The following is a 24,341-nucleotide window of genomic DNA, read 5'->3' as shown; positions in this document are numbered from 1 at the left end:
TATAATGCACAGCAGTAAACGGTGTAAAGGGATTAGACCTGGCCTCCTGCTACTTAATCTACAGAAGTGGGTACTAAATAATTCATTTTACACAGTATGAGTTTTCTGCTTTACCCATCAGACATGCCACAGCATCCTGACCCGCTTGGTCCGTATAGTGTCAGTGGATGGCTTCTGACGTTTGTCCTGCCATGGGCAGCGGGAAAAAAGACACAGCTCGGGTCTCCCCCCACTCCCCCAGCTGAAGGCAGAGTGTAATATCGGTCTGATTGAGGGAGGAGGTAAGACTCTCATTCACCACCACCAGGAAACAGACCAGGATTGACCAAGTAGGCATCAGATGAGTAAGGGCGTCATCACGTGAGCAGATGAGGCATTACACTGCACACCAATACCAGGCAGAGTCACTACGATATCTTTAATTGCATGTTGTCTGATGTACCAGTATCTATGTAATGGACATTTATCAAGCAATGGGTTTGAAAGAGTGGAGATGTTGCCTATAGCAACCAATCAGATTCTAGCTGTCATTTTGTAGAATGTACTAAATAAATGATAACTAGAACCTGATTGGTTGCTATAGGCAACACTTTTTCAAACCCACAGCTTGATAAATTTACCCCCTGGTCTGATGCACCAGTATGTGTTCAGGGGAGAATATGGGTAAATCTTTGTTGCACTTACTTAAATTCTTTCTCCATCTTGCCCCGCAAGTCTCTCACCAGCCAGTGTGTGCTAAATGCATCCTGAGGGGGCATCCCCCAGCGCATGACTGCATTCAAGAAGGCCTTTCGCTGACGCGTGTTGAAACCCAGAACCTGCAACAGAAGACAGTACATTTAGCCCACACATTAAGCCAATTTGGCCTTGTCAACATGTGGCAGAACTGGCTGCAGATTCGGTAGATTGCTGGTCATGGCTATGCATACGGCCAGGTTTATAATCATCACATTCAGACAATCTAAGCTAGTTTTTATGGGTTACATGAAACCTCTAACTAAAACAAATAACTACATGCAATGTGCTTTGTGGCCTGTATTATTCTTTTTGATGCTTTATTTCTTTCTTTCTATATGTCTTGTCTGTATTGTTGTTAATTTGAGCTTTTTAAGCAAAAGACACACACATCCGGGAGGTAAGATTGCAGTCAAATCAAGTTTCCCAAAATGTGTCAAATTACATAAAGGTTACAAAAATTATAGGAATCTTGTTTGAGAGTTTTACCATATAACAATACAAATCAGGACAGTCAAAGCACACACACACACACATACACACACAAGAGAAACCCATCTCAAACTAGTATATTCTGTGTTTTTTGGTGTGGGATTCTGCCACCGGGTACTCTGAAACATCTCACCTTACCTCTATATTCCCGCCAACTCGCGCCAGGAGAGGTGGCAGAGGCTTGTCCCTCTCGTTACGCAGTTGCCGACGAGACTGCCTCCGGCCTGCGACAGCGCAAATAAAAAGAGAGAAATAGCTGAGCAACAATGGCCCCCAGTAGAGATGTAGCACCCAGACGCTGAGCTATCTCGCCCTCACCTTCTGCCCGCTCGTCAAAGTCTTCATCTTCTTCTTCTGAGCCAACAGAATATTCCGACTGGTTATCTGAAATGGGGGTTAGTGTTACTACTTGCACGTGAAGCCACCAAGATTAGAAATGAACAATTTTGGTGATACTGTGGAGAGCTATAGGCATAATTCTGTATATGTACCCACCAACAGGTGGGTGGGAACAAAACTATTCCAATCTTCACGAAAGAAAGAGAAGCTGAATTCCAGGGTTCTCTCATACTAGTTCCTAACAAATCAATTGGCCCTTCACTTTTGAGGAATGACAATCCCTTCTAGCAGAATACGCAGTCTGTAGCACAGCAAGATATTTGATCAGCCTAAGAAGCTCCGCGATAAAGACTTGTAATCTTTAAGGAAGGGAAATCTTACCCTGATCTTCTTGAGCGGCGTCATTGTAGTTAACTTGCTTCCGTACTCTTTTCCCTTTCCCCAGGTTTCGTGCCAGGTCTTCCTGTTGCTGCTCGTAGTGATGTCTGAGCAGCTTCTCCCAGTAATCAGGATCTACGTTCTCCTCCTGTTTAATCACCTCCCGTTCCAACTCTTCCAACTGCGCAACATGAGGAAGCTCAGCATTACACAAAATGCAAAGTGCCTCCGTCGTGCTACAGGCAAAGTGCACTCACCTTCTCTTCCTCGCGCACCACATACTGAGCAACTTTGAAGGAGCTAAGATATTCGTTCACGTTCTGGACCTCAGTGTCCTCCGTCTCGTCCTGATTGCGGTCCAGAAGTCGCGCAATCGCCCCATTGTCGTAATGAATCACACTGCTGTCCTCCTCCTTGTTATCACCTGGCAGGAATCAAACGGTTATTGCCTGGGATTTTTATATCAGTAGTTTTAGAAGTATATTAGAAAACGGTGTGTCAATAATTACTGGAGCAGCTATATTAAAGCACATTTAGAAGAAGATTGACCTTAGACTCGCTAAGTCTACGGATGAGGAGCATGGCATGCTGAAGCCAGTGGAAGAGGTTGTGCATTCAAAGTGTGAAAACTTACTGAGGAGTGGTCAACTGTGGCCTTTTAGGCAACACAATAGATTATTACTTCTTGGTTTTATTTTTTACTTAAAAAATAGCTCTTTCCCCCTGATTGGTCATGAGTTGGATAAAATTATCAAAGAGGCTCCAACCACTGAAACCAAAATTATGGCCACAATAATGCCAGCATCCAAGGCTGTATCACCCAGGAACTCAGATGCCTCCAGAATATGGGCAACCAAAGTTCATAATTCTGACCTTGGTTTGGCAGATTGTAATCCTTCAGAAAGCTGTTCTAACCACTTTGTTAACACAGACCGAAGCCAGGATGTGTCTAAGGGGGGCACCAGCAGCAACGTAAATAGACTTTGAGGGGCATATTCAATTGACGGCAGGACCGCCGAAAATCCCGCGCTCGAAAACTATTACCGTTAATACGGTAATCTCTCGCTGAATTTCAGCTCGTAGCCCCCTGAGCTGCGAGCTGAAATCCAGAGAGTAAATTACCGTATTAACGTTTTTTCCGCTGGATTTTCGGCAATCCCGCCGACAATTGAATACCCCCCCTAAAATGGGTTTGCATTCTCTCACAGCTAAATTTGAGTATGGCTGCATTTTAGCATAGGAACGGGTGTGGTTTTTGACAACCGAGCTATAGGGGCATGCATTTTTGGCAGAGATTCCACTTTTCCTCATGCTCTCTTGGTAAAGGATTGTAATCTGTTTGAGACTTTGAACCTCTTATCAGGTTTGGCCCACATTTTGCAAAGCAACTCATTGAGCTGAAGAGAGGATGGAAAAGAAATGTACAGTTTCTTTTTGCAAGCAAAGAAACGTCTGGAAATGCAGGCCCAGCTGTGTCCTGAATATTGAGGGCGAAACGCACGTTTAGAGGAGTCTTCATCAAAATGCAAAAGGTTCCACCAAGTCCCAATTATCAGCTACTTTGCCTTCCTCCTGAGTGGAAAGGTTAGTAAATTCTAAAAACCACTCTTAAGAAGAGGAAACTCTCATTAAGCCTAATACTGACATGGACAGATTCTGGGCCCACAGAATCTCTTTTGAAGATGGGGCCTGTTCTAAAAAGCCTAAAGGTTCTCTGACAAATATGTGATCTGTCCCATCCTTCGGCTTACAGTTGGTATCTCAGAAACTCTTCTTAGGTGGGTCGAACAACACTTTAGACAATGCCTATAAGCAGTGACATTAGCACTTAGCATCAGCAATGGAAAGGGATTGAACTAGATTTCATAGAAATGACATCATCATCTAATTCCAAGGGCACAGTTACATTACTGCCAACAAGTGAAAGACTGAGGACCCATATTCTGCCCTCAATTAGTTCACCGGTTCTAACCCTGTTGCAGAGGCAATAAAGTAAACAGGCTGAACCATAAAACTCTCTCCTACCCCTTTCTAGATGGGTTGTCACTCACTTTCAATTTCATCTTTAAACAGCTCCTCTGTCCCAAACTTTAGGATGTCATCTAGCTCTTGCTTAGACATGGAGCCAGCTTTGGAGCCCAGACCTGGACGCACCACCAGATGAGTCAACATCATCTTCCTCTTGGCCACCTGGGTTATGCGTTCTTCCACAGACGCTCGCGTAACAAATCTGTAAATCATGACTTTGTTGGCCTGACCGATCCGGTGAGCGCGGCTGAAGGCCTGGAAGAGAGGATCGAAGAGTGTCTTGTCTCGACTCAAACACAGTAAGACTTCATTCATAGTCAATATAACGGTACACTACCTGAATATCGTTGTGGGGGTTCCAGTCAGAATCATAAATTATGACGGTGTCTGCTGTTGCCAAGTTAATCCCCAGACCCCCGGCACGGGTGGAGAGCAGAAAACAGAACTGTTGTGCTCCAGGGGCTACAAGGCAAAAGCAGGGATGAAGATGTAGTCAGGTCAGGAGAGATAAAACCAAACAAACAATTACTTTGCTGTGACAATCGGGCAAGATGAAGCAAGTGACATATTCAAATGCACTCACAATTAAACCGGTCAATAGACTCCTGTCTCAAGGAGCCGGTTATCCCTCCATCTATTCGCTCATATTTATACCCCTCATAATCCAAAAGGTCTTCTAGGAGATCCAGCATCTTTGTCATCTGGAAGAGGTGATTGTGAGCAAAGCGTGAGTAACACGGTTAAAAGGACCGAAACATATTACATACAATGTGAGCAGTGGCAGGTAGCATGATCATAGTATTTTCTGTTCGTTGTAGCCAAAGTTGTGATATTGTTTAACTCTTCATTAATCAAAACATAAAAGAAAGTAAAACCTTGTCTCTGAGTCCTTTGGGGAAATTGGAAGATACAGCGGAGTGCGGACACTTTAAATTTCTACATCAAGTCTGAAACTCCTGCCCCTTATAACCCTCGACTGGCTGGAAGTCAGATAATCTTCTTTCCAAGCCCACCGTAGAGAATAGAGAGAAACATAAAAGGAGAACTAAAGTGTAAAAGGGTTGGGGCCCAGTGTCCCCCAATGGATTCAATATAAGTACAAACATCCAGTTTTCTCCTTTAAAATGCTGGTCACTTGCCTGCCAGGAATACAATTTTTCTATAGGTTGGGGCTATAGGTTCCTTCACACCCCCTCTTTTTTCTTTTCCTGTTTTCCCCATGTTGTTTCCCATTTTCTCTTCTGTCCCTTCCCTATTTGTTGTGATTATCTTCCCTTTTTCATATTAAAAAAAGAAAAACAAAAACAAAAAACAAAAGAAGAGGAAGCGTTGTATGTTTACCCTAATATAATTACCCATACATAGACTATTGGTATATCTCTTTTGACATGTTTTTGATATGATTGATGTAACTCAATGTTCAATATTCCGTTATCTTTTACATCTGAACATTCATTTTCTTCAAACTAAAGAAATTATAAAAAAAACAAAAAACAAGAAAACATGAGGATTCCCTCCACGTGTAGAGCCGTACACTTCTCGAGATGCACCCGTTTGTACCCATTAGTGAGGATTTGCACCTGCACCTTTTAGCATGTCTGCTGTACAAATTTTCGTGAACACGCCTTTAGTGCACTCAATGTGCAGACAGAGGCGCAAGTGGCAGAATCGCTCAAGTCTGCATGGTTATATATGTATGCGCTCACTTTCCAGGAATGCACAGAGCAATTTCACATAAGATACATCATGTTCTCTGCATCAGCCCCATTGTGTAGAAATTTAAAGTGCCCGCAATCCTGGATGAGCCTCTATACCTCAAGGTTTCAATGTCCCCAATTAGGATGAAAGAGAAACGTCATTTTTGAACGTGCAAAACTTTTCGTACTCCAGCACAAATTATGTTTTGTAATATCAAACCTGTCCCCACTTTTTACATTTACACCCCCCTCCGATACAACATGGTTTTGCCAAGGTGCAAAGTTACTCATTTTTTTTTTGCTTTACTTTCCTTAATGGATCAGGCCCATTGTGTTCCGAGCACCAATCAGCAACTGATCGCTCGGAGTTACAATAGGGTTGGGTAAAACCTGCCTAGAGAGAGGCAGATATCATCTGAACAAAGCAACAAAGGTGAAGACACTACCACAGGAACACAGTGAGTGGAGACAACACCTGGGAGAAGATGAGCACTCGATGTCCCTGTTCATTTAGCTTCCGAAGCATCTTCTGTAAAAGGAGCAGCTTCCCAGAGGCTTTAATCAGAGCTCCTCCTTCATAGGCACCACTTGGAAGCTTGGCAGACTCCTGAAACGTAAGGGGTATGGATTAGTGCCTATCATCAACCATTTGGAGGAGGGGGCTCAGTTTCACAGCTTCCTGCTCTCTACAACTTCATGTCATCATGCAAGTGGAGGTAAAGCCTCATTTGTATTTCTGCTAGTTGTAAATGCAGCAATCCTGATTTAGTAAATAGTGGAACTCACCATTGCAGCCACAGGGAAGAGGTATGGATGGTTGCAGCATTTCTTTAGGTCCATCATGATGTTGAGTAACGATACCTGGTTCCCACCTCCTCGTGAGTTGAGAGCCTCAAAATTACGAGTGAGTATAAATTTGTAATATTTTCTGTAAGCCAATGTAGAAAAATTGCATGTATCAGGAAAAGACAGGATTTTTATTCTTACATTGAATCCTTTTCTCCGAGTTCAATGGGGAGGCACTGGAAACAGTGGGGTATAGAGACTGCACTGGAGCTTTGGCACTTTAAATTTGGCTTCATAGATTCAAGATCCTCCCCTTTCTATACCCCAGTAGACTGCCAGGACATTCAGTAATTTCTTTTAACAAAGCCCCAAGGACAGAACCAGGAAAAATGAAATGAAAGAGGAGAGAACAAGGTTCTCCAACAACAACAGGGAAATGGAACCCTTAACAAGGAGAACAGGAAACAACAATGGAAAAAAAGAGTGTAACGGTTGGTTATGGCTGGAACACCTTTCTGCAACACAGGCTAATGATGGCCACCACTGTAGCGGAGGAATTAATCGACTGGGCTGCAACTCCAAATGGGATAGAACTTAAATATATATTTGTTTAAACAATTTGTAAATATAATGTGTGCACTGCAACGCCTGGAGGGTTAATGTTCTGGCGCCTAGAGTAGAAATATATAAAATGTATTTTACATATGGGCTAAGAGTATTCTTAAAGTGTTTTAAATAATTTAAAATGTATGCTAAATAAATTATTCCTACCATGTCCTGGTGGTCCAGGGGATACGGGTCTCCTGCTGGCGGTGTTATACCACTGCTCCACTTCCTGTTTGTGGGAATTGGAGGGTTGTGGTGCCCCTTCCCTAATGGTCCAGTGTGGGGCTGTCCCTGGATAAAGTGGTGGCCTGAAGCCAACTAATGGTCACCCCCAGCTGCAGTACAGTAGCCACCATAAAGGACTTGTGATGGCGCCTTCTGGATTAATTTGATGTAGCTAGTCCCAGGAGGCAAAGAGAGCTCCAGTAGCAGAAGGAGTAACCAGCCAGTCACCAGTTAAAGTACACCCAGAAGTAAGAGGTTCCAGGTGCCAGTGAAGGTGGCAGCGACTATTCTACTACAACTTGGGTGCAGTTGGCACTTACAGTCGGTGGGTGACCGGTAACAGAGATCAGCAGTAGGAGTGGTCAGTAAGGCAGGTTGATGATGGTAAGATGGAACCCAAAATAAGCCACAGATAAACAGTTGGGGTAGCAGAGTCCATCCCGTTAAAGTGGGAGACTATTGGACTCAGAGAAATGAATTAAATTGAAAATGATGGGACTGAATGGCAAAACAGAGATGGCACTGGTGTCTCTCCCAGACTGGAGCATGCAAGTACACGTCCTTGACACTATGAACACGTCCTGTTTCATGCTGCTGATGACAGACCTCAAGGACTTCATCTTGAAGCAGTCCACGCAAAGCTGGATGTTTTAGGCTTTCAGCTTCAGAATGGGTTGAAATAATCTAACTTCTGAACCGAGAAGAGATTTGAGTAAAAACATAATTCCATCTCCTGATGGGGGGACATCATGAGATTTATCATATATCCCTGACTTACAATTCCTCACACTCAGGCATCTAAGGTGGAATCGAACCACCGCTCCCGGAAGAATAGCAGATGGGCTCCCACCATGGAAGAAACCGCATGGGCTGCTGCCTGTCATGCCAACGGTTTGTCTTAAGGCTTAGTAACTGGGCGCCTAGTAGCCCAAACCTGTTTTCCTCTCAGCTGACCTTCACTAGGAGCGGTTTGTTATCTGGAGGTCTAAGGTTTTGGATGTGCTCCTCTTACCACACATGACAGCGAGATGAGGGCAAATAGAGAGGATAGCTGCAATGCACAATCTTAAGGGGGAAGTGGAGCTGCAAAACAGACACAAAATCCAGAGGAGACACATAAAAACCCAGAAGAGTATAAGGGGAGCAGAAGGAGTTGCTGGATCCTACTGCTCTCTCTTTTTGGTGGCCTTTGCCTCAGTGAGTGAACCCCACGAAAGAGAAGGGGCTAGATAGAGAAAGCAACTCTCCCCAGGGTACAGCACCAAAGGGATGGCTGTAATTCAGAAGGAATTGGCCTCTCTGTGCCTAGCGCAGGGCTGCCACGACAGGCAGCCCCCACCTGACACCCATGGCACCAGTCTCTGAGGGGAGCCAATTACCTTCAAGCTACGCCTCCAGTGCCGGTCCCGATCCTCGATGGCACTGTAGGCAAGTGGATCCCAATCACTGCCTACAGCGGCAGTGATCAGGTTACCCCCAGAGGCAGTTTTGTGGTGGAAGTGTGTGGACCGGAGGCATGAGGTGGTATCGGCAGCGGTAACTCTGCAGCATCCAGAGGCCGCCAGGCTGTGGAGATGGCGGTAGAAGTGGCAGGAGTCAGTAAAATTAATATTCCCGGCTATCTAAGGCAGCCACAGAAAATAGAAACCAACTCTGGCGAGGACAAAAAACTGAAGGTCCCAGCAGGCTAGGGGTTAGAGAGGGAAGGGAGCTGGAATTTTTGTGCCAAATTTAAAGTGCCTAAGCTCAAGTCAGTCTTTAATCCCCAGTGTTTCCAGTGTCTGCCCACATGGATGAAAGAGAAAGTTAGATTAAAAGCCAGCCACAAATAATAATGAAACCTGAGCACCCATGTATGCACACTATGCTACTATTAGAGAGTCAGCATGGTCATCTCCGTATATACTTAGCAATGTTATGCCACCATTTATTCAGTCTTTTCAGTCTCCGTTACTGTCCTTTCAAGCCCACATTATACCTTCTATCCCACTAGTGCCCTCTAATCTCCACCACTTGCTCTCACTAGACTGACCATCCTTCTTACTTCTGCATGGGGCTAAGCTCCACTCGGACAATTAATTCCGTCTTGGCCGGCATGTTCTTAAACACATCAGCTTTAAGCCGGCGTAGTAGGTGAGGACCCAGTAGGTCATGCAACTTCTTGATTTGATCTTCTTTGGAAATATCTGCAAATTCTTCCAAGAATCCCTCCAAGTTACTGCAGGGAATAAAAGAAATTTATGAGTACAGGTTTATATAACGTAAATCCATGTGTCGTAAGATTACGTACTTGAACCTCTCTGGGGTGAGGAAGTTGAGCAGGTGGAACAGTTCCTCCAGGTTGTTCTGAAGAGGGGTTCCCGTGAGGAGCAGCTTGCAATCAATTTGGTATCCATTGAGCACCCGGAAAAACTGCAAAACAGGACACATGCTGACATGTCTATACTTCCACCAATATCGTGTGGACATATAAAGCCTGATGATGTCTCTATAGATTAACGATTCCATATAAATAAAAACTTCCGGGGGCTAATGAGTTGGTTTCTTCTATTTAACCAAAGCATGGGTAAAAGCCAGAACGGACATAGCCTTTACAGTGATTGCTTTCGCCGTCAACAGACCACCACTCCCATACACACCTTTGATTGATTGTTCTTGAGACGATGAGCCTCGTCCACCACCAGGCAGGCCCAACGAATGGATCCCAGAGCAGCCTGATCAATTGTCACCAGCTCATATGAGGTAAGAAGGACATGAAACTTCACCTGGGCTTGGGCCTGGGTGTTATTTCAAAAAAGGTAAAAATAATGTTATCACAAGGGAATAAAGGAGGAATATAAGCAGAACATGCATTTCTAATTGACCTACACATAATAAGCTAAATCCTCACCTTCATCTTGAAGGCTTTCTTCCCTCCCTTCATGACATTGCTCTGATAGGAAAACTCATTCTCTCGGATCACAGCTCTGCTGTCCTTGTCCCCTGTATAAGTCACCACATAAAAACCTGGAGCCCACATATGGAACTCACGCTCCCAGTTAATGATTGTTGACAGTGGGGCACTAACAAGGAAAGGGCCTCTCGTATGTCCCTATTGAACAGAGAAAAGTTAAGAGGTTAAAATCTTTGTCGCCTTCACCAACTCTCTTCTATGTCCAAGGTCTTTCAACAATTCATATAAAGCATTTCCAAACTGAAAAAGAGGATTTTTATACTCACGATAAATCCGTTTCTCCGATTCCTTCTGGGGGACACTGCTACCATGGGGTTGTGTGGGGGGAGGAGGAGTTCGGCACTTAACTAGTTAACTCTGTTAATGTATGCTGCTGACAAACCCCTCCCCTCTGCAACTCCCCCTGTAGCCTTCAGTTTAAGTATAAAGCCTCAAGGAAGGGGAGTCAACCAACCAAAGACCAAACAGCAGAAGAGCAGAAGGGAGGGAACGCAGTGTCCCCCAGATGGAATCAGAGAAACGGATTTATCGAGAGTATAAAAATCCTCTTTTCTCTTTCATCCTATCTGGGGTACACTGCTACCAAGGGGACATTCTAAAGCAGCCCCCTTAAGGGAGGGACCGCTCTGACAGACCGGCACGTAGAGCACTACGGCCAAAACTGACGTCTGCCGACTCAATGAGATTGAATTGGTAAAATTAAGTAAAGGTATGGACTGAGGACCAGGTGGCTGCTCTGCATAACCGGTCCGCTGAGGCGCCATTTCGCGCAGCCCAAGACGCCTCCACAGAACGGGTAGAATGGGCAACAATACGATCTAGCACAGGTCGGTTAGCATTGATATAAGCCTGCTTAATAGTCGACGTAAGCCATCTAGCAATAGATTGCTTGGAGGCGAGCCAACCACGTTTTGAGAAGTCAAATAAAATAAACAAAGAATCTGTGCGACAAATCTTTGATGTCCTATGGACATAGATTCGGAGAGCTCTGACTACATCCAGAAATTTCCATAGATCCTGTTCCAGACACTTGTGGGTCGTCCATGAACACTGGAACCACTATTTCTTGGTTTACATGAAAACCAGAAACTACTTTTGACAGGAAGGAAGGAACTGTTCTGAGAACTGCTCTATCGTCGTGAAACACCAGATAAGGTTCTCGACATGTTAGCGCCCCCAGCTCGGAAACTCTACGGGCTGAGGCAATTGAAAGTAGAAAATCCACTTTCCATTTTAAGAACCGTAACTCTGCAGTCTGCAACGGTTCGAAGGGAGGTTCTTGAAGCATATTAAGGACCAGATTAAGATTCCAGGGTGCCGTGGGCGGAACATAAGAAGGCTGGATATGCAGGACTCCCTTTAGGAAGGTCCTGACATCCGGTATGTCTGCCAGGCGACGGTGAAAAAAATTTCTCTGCTGTCAGTGAGAGCCGTCCGACTCTCTGTCTGACAGCTGCTTCTTACCTAAACAAGTGTGCTCTGTGTGAGGACAGAGCACAACTCTGTAGGAAATAAAAATTTAAATAAATAAAACCTATAAAGTGAAAAAAATTCACTGACTAGCATAAGTAAGCCCAACCCCCTTGGGCACTCAACTAAAACTGGAGGTTGCGGGGGTGGGGGGGATGCAGAGGGGAGGGATTTGTCAGCAGCATACATTAACTAGTTAAGTGCCGAACTCCTCCTCCCCTCACACAACCCCATGGTAGCGGTGTCCCCCAGTTAGGGTGAAAGAGAAATGCATAATTCCTGCGCTTTTACTATATATACCTGGAACACCTTAATTTCTATCACTACTTTTCTGTCATCTCACCTCTTTATAGAGAGAATATAGAAACACGATGGTCTGTATGGTCTTCCCCAGCCCCATCTCATCTGCCAGGATGGTATCCGTGCCCTGTGCCCAGGAGAATCGCAGCCAGTTTAATCCCTCCAACTGGTACATATGTAGAGTGCCACCCGTGGAGGAGACAAACGCCGGTTGAGTGTCGTATTTCACCGTAGGCTGCACACAAGGAGGTACAAGAGTCAAGCGTGGCACTCGTGTGTATAACAAACATACCTGGTCAGCACTCTATCATCAAAGGTACTCACATCACTGGTGGGAGAGCTGGGTACTTCATCCATATAGGATTCTTTGTGATTCCTCTTGTACTTGGGAGGACAGCAGATACTGTCACCCATGATCAGTTCCCTGAGAGACAGAGAGAGAGAGATGGACGAGTGGATGGATGTCAGGAACACAGGATAAGAAAGGTAAATGGGGAGCACATTTCATTATAAGAAGATATAAATGTCTTTCATTTCTCCCATCTAAACAATAGCATCCAAATGGCACCCATGTCTCCCATCCACAATTCAGTGAACATGTCTGTGACCCCCATTTCTCCAGTACACGCATCTGTTGGTCACCAACTCCCCAGTACACAGATCTGTGGCTCTCCAAGTCTCTAGTGCACAAGGCTGTGTCCCACCTACCCCCAAGTATACAGTTTGCAAGTCTGTGGGGCCCAAAGTCTCCAATTCACCCATCTATGGCTATTTCTCCAAAACATGCATTTGAGGCCCCTCAAGTTTTCAAAATATGCATATGTGACCTAGTACTTATAAAAAAATATGACAGTGGTTCTCTTGCAACTGGTATGCGTGTGTCTATGGTACCTGTGTCGCCAGTAAATCTGTTTGTGGTAATCGTAATCGGGCAACTTCATTCCTTCCTCTTCCCACGTGGACTGGTCGTAAGACAGGTCTCTCCACTTCAGCAGGTAGCGATATGTTCCTCTCTTATCCACACTACACAGAGAACAAGGATACATCTTACCAGATAAGAGAATGCTCCTGCACCCATTACATGGCATGACAGACAGGAGAAACCCCTATCTTATGAAATAGACAAGGTTCATTTCCACTTCCTTTGGTTTCAAACATCCAGGGTGAGATTTTAGATCTGTGCACCTTAGTTTTAATTCATCACCAGTTGCACCCATTAAAGTCTAAATATATGCTCAATAATGAAGCTCATACAGACTTTATTTTTAACTATTCACGTTCCCACCCCATTACCTGTGGTTAATAATCCTCTGTATAGACATCCAGTCAGGTTTGATGCCATATCGGTAGAACCTCTCCTCCATGTCAGAGTATTCAGCATCTTTGCTTTTCTCGCTCTTCCCTTCATCTTCTCCTGATCCGTAATCGAAAGGAGGCGGCTCATCCATGTCATTCTTCCTCTGGAAGTTGCGGTACATGACTGTATGGAAGATCTCCAACTGAAAGGATACCAGAGACAAAAGTGAGGAAGAGGATGGAGATAGAATCCTTTACACCGATGATGTAGGACACAGATGGAGGGCTATAATCCACCCCCTAAAAGGCACAATAATGGAAGAAAACTGACTGTTCCTTTAACCTGTAACCTTAATGCTCCCCAGTTCCTACTAATTCTTCCACAAGCCCAGCAGCAACAATAAAAGGAGCAGAGTAGAGCATAAAATGTTCATTCTTGGGTGAGCTGGTCCTGAAAATTAATAATCACATTTTCTCTTTCTGTAGTAAGATGACAATTACAGTTGGATGTTACATAGCAACTCTCAATGGGATGGCAGGAATGCCCATGAATGAATAACTACCTGGAAGTCATTCCTGCCAAACCCTACCTCTGTGTGCCCTATGAAGCCGGGATCCTTACGAAACAAAATACGTAGAAGGGGATGTAGACCAAGGCTTCCTCGATGTCCACAGATTCAAGAACTTGAATGCCCCTTAGAATCAAGTCTGCAATGCACCCGAGGTGACTTGAAGACTGGTCCCATAACAGTTTCCCTACCCTATTCTGTGTAGGGGAGGCAACTTTCCTCCCATGGCATCCCTGATTTTCATTACTGGTTCCAGATGTAGTCTGAGGACAAGGACTTAAGCCAGAGAATTTTGCAAACTACCACCTTGCTGCCCAAAATGTTTAGTGAGTCTCACAGAATCTAATTCTGCATCCTCGCTATAGGGTACGGTATCCAGAATGGGGAGGAAAGGGGCATGCAAATGCAGGCCAAGTACAATAAGGGATCGTGGATGCAAATACAGCTCATGCAGATCTGCATATATACACCTGCTAGGAGGCGTATCTTTTGCACCTGTTAGAGGGCATTGATGATGACTTGGCATAAACCAGGTACATATGCTGCCGATGTGAAGCCAGACGCATCTTGAAAATGTGTACAGTTCTGCATATGAGTGGAATCTAAGCTATTTTTGTGGGGTATTTGGGGGGGTTTTTTTAGAATACTTTATGCCCATTTTGTGACCAACTCTGCATCAGCCCCATGGAGAGAGGAGAGTGTAAATGTAAAAAAAAAAAAAGAGTGGGAGAGCAACTCACTGATATAAGAATCTAAACCGAAACATCCAACAAAACAAGTTTGAAACCTCAGATGAACACACGGACCTGTAGTTCGGTGATCCAGCTACAATGCCAGTACGACATGCCTGCCCACTTGACGAAAAATTCTCTCTCAGACCTCCCCTGCAGAGCTTGGGGAGGATCCTGATCCAAGGCAGCACTGGATGGTTGAGAAGGTGGGATCCCTTCCGGGGGAACCCCCCACCGCCAGTGTAATATCTTCTGGACGTGACCTTTTAGCCTTGGACACTGCAGACAAAAAGAGGAACAGAGGTTGCTTTGTAAATTACTGAAAATAAAAATAAGGAATCTAGCTGAATGTGTTACTTGGTTACTTCCTCAAAAACATCTCAAAATCCTTATAGTCTTTATACATATGTTAAAGCCCTCAAACATATATAATTTCTCTGTTTTATTACAGACTTCTACATGACACTTGTTTGAACACCATTCTCTTCTTCTAGCCCCCCTAGTCAATAACCCCTTACTTATTTTCTAAATCTTGCCTCTAGCCTGACCTTTAAACAATGACCATCTGCATTGCTCACCGTGCACCTTGGGCAAAGCCACTCCCCATGTGGGATGTCGGGCAGTGGAGGGTTCAGGCAGTGGATATGGTAAGAGGACACACAGGCATCGCAGCACAACAGCTCTCCCCCATCCTTACACACGCCACAGAACTCCATGTGGTCGTCCTCCTCTTCTCGCCTCTCATGCCTACGCTCTTCCAGCTCCTCCTCCTCCAGCTCCTTGGCTTCCCATTGAACTCCCTCCTTCTCCTGCCATCCGGAATTAAAACATATTAAAACACAACTTGACATATTAATGGCCTAAATGGAAAGCACAATTGGGTAGGGCCCTATACCCGGTGGTCTGTGTCCACCGATGAAGCAAGTGACAAATGAACTTTGGTAAATAAGACTTTGGTGTAAAAACTGTTGTCAAAGCCAGGGTCAGCTACTTGCAGCCTTTTGTCACAAATATAGTTGGGCAGGAAAACTGTCTGGTCTATATAATGGTATTTCCACTTACGCAATGGGGGCAGCTCCACTTGCCCTGAGGGGCATGCTCTAATTCTGGTTCCAGGCACACTAGGTGATAGGCTCGTGGACAAGTGTCACATAGGATGATCTCGCCGCCCTGTTGGCAGACCTCACAGTAGTCCTGATGGTCTGTTTCATAGCCCTCACCTGCAGAGACCCCTTCCTCCAGGACAACTAAAACGGGAGTAAGAACAGCCAGAAAAGACGTTAAATTGAGGTAAAACGGGTGTGTGAGAGACAGAGAGAATAATGGATAGCTGATCTATATCTCTCTTCTTACCATAATATTGATATGCTAGTGGCCTTCCTGACACTTCTTTTTTGTACGTCAATGTCCATCTATTATTTCCATATTCATTTACATTAACCTTCTCCTCTCACCTCCCCCCCAAGCATTACCTTTTTTCTTTTTTCCAGCTGGCCTCCCTCTCTTCCTCTTTACCCTTCCCGAACTGTCCGAAGGCGCAGAAGAGCTGTGGACACTTGAGTTCTCCAAGTCGGACGCTTCCGCAAGTTCAATCTCCTCACTCTGCAGGAAAACAATCTGTTCAAGAGAGCAACACTATACAACAACAGTAGCAACCTGGGGGAAAATATATTTTTCAAAACTTGTCCCAGTGTAAAAGAAATTATATTTACAGGTAAAATGGAGTTAAGCACTATCCACGGGAAGCAGGGCACTTCATAAAAAATATATATTCCTTTTTATACCCCAGCATTGAAGACACAGTTTCCACATATCAATGAGGAAACCAAAATGGCAACAATAAGGCTTATCTGCTCATAACTACTATTGTATACCTCATAAGGGGAATTAACTGCTATGTTCTAGTGACTTTACTGTATTATAGGGTTTTCACCTCTGATGGCCTGGGTGGGAATGAACCCTGCCTCTTTGTGGCGAGTCTATCCTGCCTCCACAAATTCACTTTCAAAGTCAACAGGACTTAATGCCCACCTGTAATTTTATTTTTTTCGAAGGGACACTCACAGCCTCTTCTTTTCTGCTTTGGTTTTGGACTTAACCTCTTAACACAAATTATTTCCATAATAGCTTCCATCCCCGCCCTTGCTTCCTCCTATAGATACCATTAAACTTGCATCTCTTAATGTTAAAGGTCCCATAGAACAGCCCACAGAAACTGACACGTTAAGAATACCTTACAATGATATATGTCACAAACTATTTCAAGAACACCTTACACTGAATTCGGATGTAATCTTTCTAGAAGAGACTCACCATAAAGTCATGAACCCAAATATTAGCATCACAAAACCATACTTCTCTACAAGAGCCATCAATTCCAACTAAAGACTCTGAGGGTCGCCATCTTATTGCATATGGATCTATTTACTGGCTGGATCTCAACATTCTAATCAACATTTATGCTCCAAATTAAACTCAACCCCATTCTTTTGGGAAATGGCTGATAAAAGGGCCACCCTACTCACATCATTGATTCTGATAGTGTGAAACTAAACCTCTATATTAGATCAAACTTGGATAAACCTTCCTCTAATTCAAGAGGATCACAATCAAAACCTCAAGATTTTCTTAAGGACGATTCTTTCCACTTTTGGACTCGGACACCCAGCGCTTACTGCATCTCACAGAACAACAGTATACATTCTATATGAACTGTATAATATATCTGTTTTTATACAATTTACCCACAAGATTACAAGTGTTGTACATGGTATGGTGTCTTTATGGTCTATTGGCAAACACCAAATTTGTTCTAGAAATCAAATTCCCAGTTCATCAGTTCTACTAGTTGTTTCACTAGGGTCAATTTGGGTGCCATAATTTGCAAACAACTTGGCCTAACTTGTCTACAGCAAGTCCATCATTCATGCCTAAAAAACATCCAAATGTAATGTTACCACTTCTGATCAGAAGGTTCTTTACACAATTAACCTCCTTTCTCCAGTGATTTGTTCTCACTGTTTCGGAATATTGGAATGTCTCATCAGGACTGACAGAAATAGCGTTGGTGTAAGGAGGGATTTTAAATACTTGCTATTCTTTTGTCTTATACTTGCAGTTAGGCCTCCCGGTGTCTATGTCCTTTTGCTTAATTATAAATACACTGCTCTGAGGGTTTCAGTATCTTAAAATGCTTTTTCTTTCATTCTAACTAAGTCTATATGTGGGAACCTAAGCAAAATGATGGTCTTCACTGACATTACAACCTTCAATGTAAGTTGTACGATATATTTTTTTATCACTTTATAGAGAACTTGAGAGCCCTATTTCCCCATTAACCTTGACTCCCATGTGCTAATAGAACTGTGAAGTTCCCATGCCCGGGCCTACACAGTCCAGATATTCCTGCCTCTACTCATAACTTCTCCATGACCGACAGTCAGCAGAAGTTTGAAAGTAAATGCAGAGCATTGGGTAGTTGCCGTAGACTGTTCAATCGACAACTACTCAGTGATCAGTTTCCTTTTAATCTTCTGTCAGCTTGGTGAAAAGTGATTGTTATGGGGATCGGCAGTAGTATCTGGTGAACTTGCACAGGTCCCAGCAATAAACCCCATTATATTTTACTTGTGGGAGGTTTACTGGGAAAATGTAGCTCTAGGGTGGAGTTCCTCTTTACGATGCATTAACAAAAGGACCTGCTTGTGTATTCCTAGTATTGGCGTACTTACCGAACTGCCAGCCTTCCGTTTAACTCCTCCCAGTTTGATCTTCATCAGGGTCACTTTCTTTTTAGCCGGCTTTTTTTTGGGCTCAGGCTTTCGGGGGATCTTGCACTGCTTCTTGTGGCCAGGACCTGAGACAAGAGATCATTGTGAGAAGGTGATATAGGATAGAGAAGCGGTGGGGGAAGAGGTGATAACACTCTGCAGGGATGGGCTGGGGCTCATTAAAAATTGACGCTGCAGAGATTACACAAGGGGCATGTCATGCTTTGCCAAGGAAAAGCTGCTCCTTAGGGCTCACCCTTGCCCTCCTTGGTCTTGGCTCTGCGGATTGGCATTGCCAGAGGAACGCTGGCAGAAGAGGGAAGGTTAACAGTCACTTGTTCGGCCACCGCTGCTGCAGCCGCTGCCGCCGCTGCTGCCACTGCTGCGGGAGATGACTTGAAAGGGTTGTTGGTACTGAATTCACGCCACTTGGCACCCAGAATGGTCATCATCTTGGACATGGGAATTTTGGGGTTCTTCTTGGCAATGAGAGGCCTAAAGGTACACAGTGACAAAGAGCTATGTGTCTATCCCTTCTATTCTATGGTGACACAGCAGGGGAACAGAAGTCTATCGCACCTATTTCCAGAGTGATAGCAAAAGATAGAAGCAATTTTATAAGCTTGTCCAGCCCATACAGGGTGACACAGGTAAAAGCCAAGTCTGTCCCTCCACTGCAGGATAAGAGTGACACAGACAGAAAAGAGCTGAGTCTGTCCCTCCCCCTGCAGGGTGACACAGACAGAAGGGAGCTTTGAGTCTGTCCCTCCCCCTGCAGGGTGACACAGACAGAAGGGAGCTAGGAGACTGTTCCTCCCTCTGTAGGGTAACACTGACACAGACAGAAAATAGCTCCCCCACAAAATGACAAACTAATGAGCTTAAAGTCTGTCCTTGCTACTACACAGAATTTTGAATTGAATTACCTCATGAACTGGCTAAACGCCTTGTAGTTTGTTAGTGTGTGATAATCGTCATCTGTAAAAACATGATCAACATCCTCCAATCCCCAGCTGGCCAGCAGCACTGCAGAGGACTTCTGTTCCACCTGCCAGAATAAAATAATATGGACGCTTACTTGGATTTATAACATGATAAGCGCTATAAACATGTAGAGTCCCTACTCTTCCTCCCTTGTTCTGTTTTGCTTTCTCCCCAGCTCAGCATTGATTGTAGAACGTTGAGGACAGACCTTGCGCTCTTCAACCACCACTTCGTCTTTCTTCCGCTTCTTGTTTTTTTTCTCTTTCTTTTCTTTGTGTTTCTTTTTTCTTTTCTTTCCTCCAATCTCGGCATCGCTGTCCTGAGAGACGTGATCTCCGATACCCTCATCCCAATGGAGGTCTTCGTCACTATCCTGAAACAGAACATGAACATGGAGCTCATAAATAAAAACATTAAGATGTTCAGGGGACATATCTGTATGCTGGTAGGAGATGTCCTCTGGTGACCATGCATTGTGATAAAATGTGAGTAATGAGGTGTCACACATAGAGATGTCTCTGTAAGATGTGTTGAAAACGATGGCGTCTGTGTATGGCGTTATGTGATGTCACCAAAGGAGATGTCTTCCGATGGTGGCAATGACTGTCCATCAAAGAGAGATGTATCTGAGATGTAAAGTGGTGCTACAAATTGGGTAGTGTTATAGTAGGTTTTATAAATGTGGAGGGGCTATCGTCATACAGAGCTAGGGATTGTTGCACATACGTTGGTGTCCATGCATGGTTGCCAAAATGTGTCATACATGGATATTGGTTTTCCCCAAAACAGACTCAAACCCCTACAATCTATTTTGCACGCAGCGGCAAAATTGATTTTCCTTGCAAATCGTTATTTCTCTGCTGAATCACTCTGTATGTCTCTACACTGGTTGCCTGTTTTCTACAGAATCCAATATAAAATACTTTTACTAACCTACAAGGCCATCAACAAAGCTGCACCAACATACATTTCCTCTCTTGTCTCAAAATATCTCCCAACTCGGCAACTCCGTTCGGCACGAGATCTGCGTCTTTCATACATCCTTCCATTTCCGGTTACAGGACTTTTTTCGGGCTGCACCCACTCTATGGAATTCTCTCCCACGCACAATAAGACTCTCCTCTGGTCTACAAACTTTCAAGCGTTCTCTGAAAACCCACCTCTTCAGACAAGCTTATAATATTCCTCAACCACCTTCTTAACCTCACTACATTACCCTATTACCAGCCGTTACACAATTTCACACGAGACAACAACCCCCTTACCAACATTGTTGTGTGACAGGATCATTTAGCTTATGAGTCACTTTTACCTTTGCAGTCTGGCTGGGCCGAAATGCAAAATGTAGACTTAACCTCATGTATCCCATTGTCCCATAGATTGTAAGCTTGCAAACAGGGCCTTCTCACCTCTTTGTCTGTTTTACCCAGCTTGTTTATTAGTTTACTGTGATTGTCCCCAATTGTAAAGCGCTACGGAATATGTTGGCGCTATATAAATAAATGATGATGATGATACATATTGAAACACTTGTTTAAATGTGTCACAAATGAACAGATTTTAAATGGTGGAAGTGGTGTCACAAATAGAGAGATATATCTCTACTGCATTAAGCAGTATCTCACGTAGGGGAAGGTGTCAATGTGTGATGAGAAAAGATTTACCATACAGAAGTGCCTACGTAAGATGGAAACAGGTGTCAAAAAGTTTGCTGTATGATGGCATGGTTTTGTCACAAAGGAGTAGATGTCTTCTCTTATGGTCTGGACATGTATCACACATGGAGTGGTGTCCCCTTATGTTACATAGTCAGATGATGTATCGTATGGAGACGGGTCATACATGGGTACATGTTCTAACGTACATGTTCTAACGTTCATAAGGCTATCGCATGCATGGAAATTTCTCTATTGTGCTTAAAATGTGTCATATCCTTCTCTTCAATGTATGGTGCTCAAAGGTCCACACATCTCAGAAAGTGTATTATTCTGTAAACGACTGGTGTTACATGGAGGATCTCCAAAGCGAACATATATAGTTAAGGTTGTTCAAAAAAGAATCATGTAAAAGTGAGGAACAAGGTCTTACAGGCTTTTTGCGTTTCCGTTCTCTGATGATTTTAAGCTCTCTCGGTTTGGTTTTATCCTTCTTCTTGGGTCCTCTCTTTTTCTTTGTAACAATTTTGGGAGAAGGGGCTGGAGAAAGGTCTTCTTCATCCTCTGTTTATATGGAGAAATTGCAGAAAGATGGATTACAGAGTGATAGAAAAACAAGACTTTAGAAAAGATTTGTGACAGTATACAATCTTTCCATAAAGCAACAAGAAAACAGAGAAGAACAACGATGAGTGTTTTGCTTATGGAAATATGTAAGTTTTTGGCTGTAATTATGTAAATTTTGATGGATATAGTTATGTAATTTTGTTATTTGTTCAAACCTCCTATGTACGGAGCTGCGGGCCCCTTGTGGATCCGTTCTAAAGATAATAATAATAATAATGTACATCCAAGACTAAACAGATATGTTTGCAAGATACCTACAGACAGAGAGGCAACCACTTTCTGGATTGTCTCAATTTACTAGGACTAGGTACTTCATGGCTCCTGTCTCACTGATAAGAATGGCTGTCTACAATGTGTGGAAAGGACAAGTCATATGAGAACCAAACTGAATGTTTACATCTTGTATATAGAAGAAGATATTTCACGATGACGAAAATAGGTGGATGGTATACCAACATATACCAACTTACACTATTCAAGAGAAACAAAACTAAAATTACTAAATAAAATAATACCTGTCCAGTTCTTTAGGTCGGAAGAGGTAGTCAGTGTATAAAACACAGTTTTAAATATCTACCTGCCATTCCCTAAAACTTGTATATTTGGAATCGGGCTGGACCTCTTGCTTAACAGAAGTTCGACCCAATATGTCACTAACATGTTTTGGCCAAGGTCATCATTGCCAGAACGTGGATGTCCCGTGAATACCCCACATTTATAATAAATGGATTGCTTTGGTCAACGAAGCTGTGGGGCATGAGAAATATACTTTACCAGTCCCATAATATCATGCATAAATATTTTAAGGTATGGTCGAAGTGGGCTAAGACCAGATATGCGACTCCGTCGCTGTCGGATGACTTCAACTGTTTCCTATGGGAGTCTACCCTGTCCTTTAGTGTTGTTAGTGGGAACTATGAATAACACTAATTCAATGTGAGTAACACTGTTTCCTATGCGAGTTGGCCTTGTCCCTTGGGATTTATAATGATACATTAATTGCAATCTCCGAATGTATGTCCTATTAGGAGTTGTTGCTGCTCTTCTGCCCCCCTCTGAGCTTGTTTTAATTTTGTTCGCTACTGAGCGGTTTCAGTTTCTTTGAGATTTATTGTTTATGTTCGAAATCCTTTCTTGGAGTAATTGTTGTACTTGACGCTCTTGTCCATTTGTGCTGATATATAATGCATTACACAATCACTATTTTACTAAGTTTAGCTCAACTGTAGTTTTCATTAGTTAGTGTTTTGTTTTAGGATGTAGAGCGTTATCTTTTCTGCTTGTATTGAACAAAAAAAAAAAAAACAATAATATTTGATTTAAAAAAATAACATCTAAAGAAACAGACAAGAAAAACACATTTAGCTCCTATACTGTGTGAGTCTCTGGCAGTGTTCTGCCCAGGACCTCTTTCCTGGGTGCTCCACCCGGCTGTTTTTACTTGCTACCCGGTTCTTGGAGTCCGAAGGAGTCCTATTACAATAGGACAAAACATTGTTTGTCCTATTATAATAAGCTCTGAGTGAGCACTGCAGCCAGCAGTGTGTTAGACCACTGACCACCAGTATGACCAGTCCAGGTAGGCAGGGGTTCAGGTGCAAAACATGAAAAAATTAATGAATGAATTTTTTTTAAAAAGTGTTTCCAGACCAGTCAGCAAGCGGGAAATAACAGCAAGAGTCTTTAAAAATAATATAAGTGTTGGCAATAACCTCCAACATTTTTTTCTTTATTATTTTTGCAATCTATTACACTGCCCTCACCCGGCTACTTCTCAATGCCACCCGGCTGTCAAAATTTTCTGGTTAGAATACTGTCCGGTATACTTAGTGGTGAAAGTGGAAAACAAATCAGAAGAAACCAAATACCTTTGTTTAAAAAACATATATAGATATTCTCCAAAAGCCGCCCTCTCTTAGAGCTATCTCCACACACTACAAATTTCTACTACCCATCCTTGACTATGATGTTTTGGAAACAGGACTGGAACAATGGAGAAAACGCTTTCCTAACTTAATGACTAAGGGCCTGATTCATTAAGGATCTTAACTTGTAAAACTTCTTATTTCAGTCTCCTGGACAAAACCATGTTACAATGCAAGGGGTGCAAATTAGTATTCTGTTTTGCACATAAGTTAAATACTGACTGTTTTTTCATGTAGCACACAAATACTTGATAGCTTATTTGTACACTGAAATTTAAAGTTGATATTTGTGTGGTACATGAAAAAACAGTCAGTATTTAACTTATGTGCAAAACAGAATACTAATTTGCACCCCTTGCATTGTAACATGGTTTGGTCCAGGAGACTGAAATAAGAAGATTCTTAAGTTAAGATCCTTAATGAATCAGGCCCCAAGTTCTTACTTAGCTCTTTGGCAACTACCACTACACTACCATAGAGCATATTTGTCCCCGTCCCGTTGTTTCAAAATAGGACTGACAACGGATCACACATGTCCTAAATGCAGTTTTCCAATGGCATATATTGTCTATTGTTTGTCGGACTGCCCCTTTATAAAGCGCTGCTGCAACAGCATCTAAAGATTTGCCAACGACCAATTGGTGAATCATGTCCCCTTAACGGTGGAGTCGGACATTTTTGGCATCTTATCTAAAGATTTCAAGGTCTCCAAGGGTTGTAGGAAGCTACTATTAGCAGTTTCGGCAGCTGCAAGGAAAAACGTTCTCTAGATGTG

General features: G+C 43.3%; 1 protein-coding gene across 3 annotated transcripts in view; it reads right to left on the bottom strand.

Annotated features, from left to right (window-relative positions):
• The window catches only part of CHD3 (chromodomain helicase DNA binding protein 3), a 52,555-nt gene that overhangs the window by 22,325 nt on the left and 5,889 nt on the right, over nucleotides 1-24,341 (bottom strand). For all 3 annotated transcript variants that reach the window (XM_075206433.1, XM_075206434.1, XM_075206435.1), the window contains exons 3-29: nucleotides 21,448-21,578; nucleotides 19,568-19,732; nucleotides 19,302-19,423; nucleotides 18,632-18,870; nucleotides 18,337-18,461; nucleotides 16,078-16,207; nucleotides 15,668-15,852; nucleotides 15,184-15,414; nucleotides 14,681-14,884; nucleotides 13,303-13,508; nucleotides 12,901-13,032; nucleotides 12,334-12,433; nucleotides 12,053-12,244; nucleotides 10,177-10,377; nucleotides 9,926-10,063; nucleotides 9,577-9,698; nucleotides 9,331-9,504; nucleotides 6,456-6,597; nucleotides 6,145-6,276; nucleotides 4,556-4,673; nucleotides 4,310-4,434; nucleotides 3,996-4,227; nucleotides 2,202-2,368; nucleotides 1,948-2,125; nucleotides 1,546-1,611; nucleotides 1,366-1,451; nucleotides 685-818 (exon numbers count right to left, since the gene is read on the bottom strand). In XM_075206433.1, coding sequence (XP_075062534.1) covers nucleotides 685-818; nucleotides 1,366-1,451; nucleotides 1,546-1,611; nucleotides 1,948-2,125; nucleotides 2,202-2,368; nucleotides 3,996-4,227; nucleotides 4,310-4,434; nucleotides 4,556-4,673; nucleotides 6,145-6,276; nucleotides 6,456-6,597; nucleotides 9,331-9,504; nucleotides 9,577-9,698; nucleotides 9,926-10,063; nucleotides 10,177-10,377; nucleotides 12,053-12,244; nucleotides 12,334-12,433; nucleotides 12,901-13,032; nucleotides 13,303-13,508; nucleotides 14,681-14,884; nucleotides 15,184-15,414; nucleotides 15,668-15,852; nucleotides 16,078-16,207; nucleotides 18,337-18,461; nucleotides 18,632-18,870; nucleotides 19,302-19,423; nucleotides 19,568-19,732; nucleotides 21,448-21,578 — 4,177 coding nt within the window. The remainder of the gene's footprint in view (nucleotides 1-684; nucleotides 819-1,365; nucleotides 1,452-1,545; nucleotides 1,612-1,947; nucleotides 2,126-2,201; nucleotides 2,369-3,995; nucleotides 4,228-4,309; nucleotides 4,435-4,555; nucleotides 4,674-6,144; nucleotides 6,277-6,455; nucleotides 6,598-9,330; nucleotides 9,505-9,576; nucleotides 9,699-9,925; nucleotides 10,064-10,176; nucleotides 10,378-12,052; nucleotides 12,245-12,333; nucleotides 12,434-12,900; nucleotides 13,033-13,302; nucleotides 13,509-14,680; nucleotides 14,885-15,183; nucleotides 15,415-15,667; nucleotides 15,853-16,077; nucleotides 16,208-18,336; nucleotides 18,462-18,631; nucleotides 18,871-19,301; nucleotides 19,424-19,567; nucleotides 19,733-21,447; nucleotides 21,579-24,341) is intronic.

Source organism: Mixophyes fleayi, chromosome 4, assembly GCF_038048845.1.
Source record: "Mixophyes fleayi isolate aMixFle1 chromosome 4, aMixFle1.hap1, whole genome shotgun sequence".
Lineage (NCBI taxonomy): Eukaryota > Metazoa > Chordata > Amphibia > Anura > Limnodynastidae > Mixophyes > Mixophyes fleayi.
Note: the sequence above shows the minus strand (reverse complement) of the source record. Positions and strands in the feature narration are given on the sequence as shown.